Source organism: Vicia villosa, unplaced genomic scaffold (assembly GCF_029867415.1).
Source record: "Vicia villosa cultivar HV-30 ecotype Madison, WI unplaced genomic scaffold, Vvil1.0 ctg.003805F_1_1, whole genome shotgun sequence".
NCBI lineage: Eukaryota > Viridiplantae > Streptophyta > Magnoliopsida > Fabales > Fabaceae > Vicia > Vicia villosa.
In genome coordinates, this window is record NW_026706304.1 from 57,391 (window position 1) to 62,853 (window position 5,463).

The window sequence follows — 5,463 nt, forward strand, 5'->3', positions numbered from 1 at the left end:
TGATCATTCCTGGAACTTTAATCGCGTTTCTGTGCGTATATGAGGAAACTACCATGGTTAGGGTTTTTGTTTCCGTTTTAGGGCTTTCTGCTGCAGGTATTTGTTGGCCAAATTAAGGCCATAGGGGGACGCGCGAGAGTCATACGAACTCAATGGCACCATCGCGCCAAATTTCTATAGCCATTTGCATGTATTCGTTATTCGCAGGTGTAATAGCTCCGGGCTTTTTATAGCACACTGGTGATATGCGCTGTAAAAAGTCCCACTTCATATTTCCCACGAAGAAGATGATGAGGTGTCGCAGCGCTATTGGCCAGTTTTCAAAAGAAAAGCGCGCGCTCTGTTTTTGTCTCAGATGGATTCGGTACATCATGATTCACGTGGATATGGTAAGCCTTCGTCCATCCAGCCATACGATCTCCTCCTCTCTCAATCCAACGCACGTAAACATGAAGTGCATCATGCACCCTCCTCGCCTGTCACACAGGATCAAAAGTTAAGTTTTTTAATTTTTAATTTTATTATTTTTAATCTCTTATTTATTTAATTTATTATTATATATATATATATATATATATATATATATATATATATATATATATATATATATATATATATATATATATATATTATATGAAAAAATTTCCTTTTTCTATAAAATTGTCAAAACCTGTTCTTTATCTTAAACTTTATTTTATTTTTATTTTCGATTATCGATTATTCGATTTAATTTTTATTTGTTTTAAAATAGTTTTAAAATTGTTTAAATTGTTTTAAATTAATAAATTAATTTTGAATAATCAATTAAAGTTATATTTTGACATTCTAAAATCTATATTTTATTTTTTTTCATCGATTTAATTAATTAGGTTGAAAAACCAATAATTAATTAAATTGATCATTTATTTTTATTTTTAATTTACGCCCGAATCAGGGTTTGCGAGAGTTTGCCATACACTGAAAAAACATTTCGTTGTGTATTTTCTTTTCAGGGTTATTATTCGACGACTCCCGATCACACGCCACGCCTTTTACGAAGCTATGTCCCGACTCGATTTTCTTTTATTTTATTATTTATTCCTTATTTGCATTATAAAATTGTTATTAGGGCTAAAACCTCGAAAGTCAATGGACTCTTTTGCACTCACGTATTTTGCCTATTTTTGTCCATTTTCCAGGGTTAACCTCGAGGCTACCTCTGACTACCAACCATATCAGATCAAAGCTAAGTCTTTTTCATACTTATTTTAATTTCCTTTTTCCTTTTTTTATTAAATTAGGGTTAATGTCATTTGGCAAACGAACTGTTCATACACTCACCCCTTTATTTTTGTTTTCTCTTTTTCCCACTTTTTCAGGGTTAGCCAACCGCCAAAGCTCAATAGTCGGTAACCCTAAATCTTAACCTCATTTATTTTCTGTCTTAATTATTATTTATGTCAAACCTATTGCACTGCTGGTCCGCTGGTTTCTTTTTCCCCTTCCCCATATTATTGTGTGGTTAGTAATCCTAGGGAGTGGTAACCTTGAATTGAACTTAGAATAACTAATTATAAGATAATTGTTGAATTAATCACGTGATTGTTGCACCCACGCACCTTTTATGGTACCCCTCTTGTTGCCTGTTGCCTGTTGCCTTGTGTTTTTTTGCAGAATAGCCTTGTCCCTCAAATACGAGGATACCTCAGCAATGTTGCCCTCAATTCATTCTCAAGGTCATAAGTTCCTAATGATGCTGCCTTCGATTCGCCAAATATGACCTCGCCCCTCGAAGTTGCCTACGAAGTGCTGAGGTATCCTCTGGTTGCCTAACGAAGAAGGATATTCTGATCCTTCCCTTAGACTACCTGCCCCTCTATGGCATGGGACAGTCTTATGGCGAACAATAACTCGATGACCCGTTAACATCCAAACGAAAGGCTTCCCGCCCTCTTATGGTGTGGATAGACTTTTTCACCCTGAAAGGCTAAAGAATATTTTTCATCTAACCAGGTAATTGCTCCTAATTGCCTTGCTTTAAAGAATCTTTTTCTACACTTTTTTTCATAAACCTTCAATATGGCTACGCTCACTTACGATCTAAAGTCCGTATTCTCTTCTTCTACATTTCTTTCAAAGAGCAAAGCAATTAAGAGCCCATGGATAACCATGGATGCAAAGGGTGTCTTACACCTTCCCTTTGCATAAATTACCCCCCGAACTCAGTTTTATTTAAGAGATTTTTCCTGTTCTTTTAGCCTTTCTGATAATTTGGATAAAATAAATGTCGGTGGCGACTCTTGCTTACCGCGACATTTCGATAAAAAGTCAGTTCACCGTATTACAAAGGTATTCAAGAGGTGTTCATTTCTTGTCACTTGATCACTTTGATTTGATTAATATACTTTAATTCAAAAGATCATGGTATTCAAGAGGTGTTCACTTCTTGTCACTTGATCACTTTGATTTAATTAATGTATTTTAATTCAAAAGATCAAGGTATTCAAGAGGTGTTCACTTCTTGTCACTTGATTGCTTTGATTTGATTAAAAAAAAAGGTGTTAATCCAAAAGAATCGAGGTATTCAAGAGGTGTACACTTCTTGTCACTCGATCTTTTGGTATGGTTTAAAGATATTTTTGTGAAGAAGAGAATCGACGTTGAATCGAGAAATTTATTGTGATGACTTGGCGTTGGACCAAGGTTTATTGATTTTTGGATTGAGATTAATCTAATATTTTTGGTGTTTTTAATAATAAAAGAGATAATAAGAGTCTATTTAAAACATTTTTTTGGGGGGTTTTATATTTTATTTCATAAAGACACAAGAAGAAATTTTAATATTAAAACTTAATTATTTTTAATTTCAAAAACAAACTAAACTTTATGAGAAAACAAGAAAATAAGTAAAACAAACATGGGCCTGGGAGTGTTAAAACAGGAGGGGTGTAGAGGCCCAAGATAGTTGGTTAAAAAAATAAATGATGGACCTGGGCCGGGTCAGGTTGACCCAGGATCCATCCTCCTTCTAAACATTCAGCGGCTTAAAAGAACCCTAAAGACCCAAAATGGCTCTCTCTTCTGAGAAAAAGGAAACGCGCGCCCTTCCTCTCAATTCTCCTTCTATCTCGCGATGGTTCTCACTCATCTCTCTCAATCTATCAGATTCTAGCATCTACTCTCTCTGTTCTCTCAGTTTCTAATCCGAACATGAATACCAGCAAGCAATCAAGTGAAATAGATTGATACCACAAAGCCAACAAATCAACAATAAATTACAAGGCTACTGATTAAAAATGGAGAAAATAAAGAGTACCGACTCCGAGTGTTCTCGGAGATGACGAGTCCCGAGTTGAAATCGATTCCTCTTCTGCTTCTTCGCCTGGGTGTGAGTTGATGCGTGTGGTTGTTGTGTTGGTTTTGAGTGATGTGAGGGTAGAATGTTGATGGTGAATGCTACGGTTTAGAGGTAGACGTGAGGACTGATTTGGTTGGAGTGTGGTTCTTGAAGGGGAGATTTACGGTGAGGTTTTGGATCTGCTGCGTGAGAGCTGAGCTGTTTGAAGATTTGTGAGGTCGAGTTTTTGCAGGTTATTGCGATGAAGATGAGGTTTCAGTGGTTTAATGAAGGTTTCAAGTTGGATGTGTGTTTAAGGTTTCTGGGCCGAGTCTTTTTTCGTTCGTGGCCCCCCGTTGACGAAGAAGTTAGGTCCTTTTATAAGTGAGCCGGTGAGGAATTGGGGGGAAAATTTTGAATTAAACCCTTGCTTGCTAAGTCTCTTTGTACCAATTTGATGAACTGTTTTTTATACCTTCTTGGATGCAGGTTGTGTTATGAACACTTTGGTGTAAGATTTGGATGTATTGTCACAACAACTTTGGACTGTTATGCACAGGTTGGGCAGCAGAGGTGCAGCAACTTTGGACCATTTGCTTGAAAAAAGAAAACGTGAACATGGCAATGTGGGACCACCAAAAATGGCTTCTCAAACAAAAAATATCTCGGGCTTAATAAAGATAAATGGGCCTCACACAAAAAAAAATAATAAACTCTGTTTCTATTCTATTTGTATAAAAATTAGAATAAAAATAATTAAAAAAAAGAAAGAAGATAATAATAAAACTAATGAATGAACCAACAATTAAACTAAATTATTAAAACCTAATTTTTTTGATACTTTTTAAAATGATAATAATAAAAAAAAATAAACAAATGGTAACTTGAATAAAAAAAATGTGTAAAGATGGGAAATGCAAGTTAATGTTTGAACGATGAATGCACGTAGAAAAATAAAATTCTACAAGTCAAAAAATGAATGAAATGTGTGGGGCAAAAATTGGGGTGCGACAGCGACCAAATCAAGGTGGAATACGAGGGAGACAGCAACAGGTTATGATGTTGGGTCGACAACGGGATGCTGATCAATTTGTTGAGCAATATCAGCAGGAAGAGGTGGCCATGGAGAATAACCTTACTAAAATGATCGAAAGGATTATGGCTAGAAACAGAATGAACACTCCACTACAAAGGCCGACATATTCTTCCCCGTTAGTTGAATACATTGTACAGACAGAGAATACTAGGGGCTGGAAAATACCTAAGTACACCAAGTTCGGAGGAGAAACTGGAGAATCGACAGTCGAGCATATTGCCAGATTTCTGACTGTATCAGGAGACTTGGCGAATAACGAAAGTCATAGAGTTAAGCATTTCCCATCATCTCTTACAAAGGCAGCGTTAACCTGGTTCACCACATTACCCCCAAACTCGGTCGACTCATGGCCAAAATTGGAAAAACTTTTTCATGAGCAGATTTATGAGGGCCATTCGAAAATCATTCTGGTCGAATTGTCGAGCATCAAAAGGAGGTTCGTAGGGACCATCGACGACTATCTAAATAGGTTTAGGTCACTTAAAGCAAAATGTTTCACGCAGGTACCCGAACATGAACTGGTTCAGATGGCTGCAGGAGGTTTAGATTATTCTATTAGGAAGAAAATAGACCCAACTTTTGTCAAAAGTATGTCACAGTTAGCTGATAGGGTTCGACACCTTGAACGTTTACGATAGAAAAAGTCAGGCATACCAAGGCAAAAGCTAAGAAGGAAAAAGTAGCCTACGTCGATTACGATGATACGAACCCTATATACGAAGCTGACTACATCTCACCGATGGAGGCGGAGATTGATCTGGCCGAAATGAAACCAGGGCCAGCATACGAATGTAAATCGTTGTTTCCGTCGAAAGGAAAAATGTCTCTGTTGATAACAATTCGAAATTCCCTGCTAAAACTTACACTTTTGATATTAGTAAATGCGAGGAAATTTTCGATGTATTAGTTAAAGATGGTCAGATTTTAGTACCCCCGAATGCTAAATTACCACCATTAGAACAGCGACAAAAAAGAGGTTTTTGAAAGTATCATAATTATCTTAGGCATTCAACCTCTCAATGTTTTCTTTTCAGGGATCTGGTCCAGAAGT

General features: G+C 36.6%; 1 protein-coding gene across 1 annotated transcript; it reads left to right on the top strand.

Moving 5' to 3' along the window:
• Nucleotides 1–4,375: 4,375 nt before the first annotated feature.
• On the top strand, nucleotides 4,376–5,050 carry LOC131641525 (uncharacterized). The gene has a single exon (XM_058911833.1). It carries the CDS (start codon nucleotides 4,376–4,378, stop codon nucleotides 5,048–5,050), a length of 675 nt encoding a protein of 224 aa, XP_058767816.1.
• The last annotated feature ends 413 nt before the right edge of the window (nucleotides 5,051–5,463 follow it).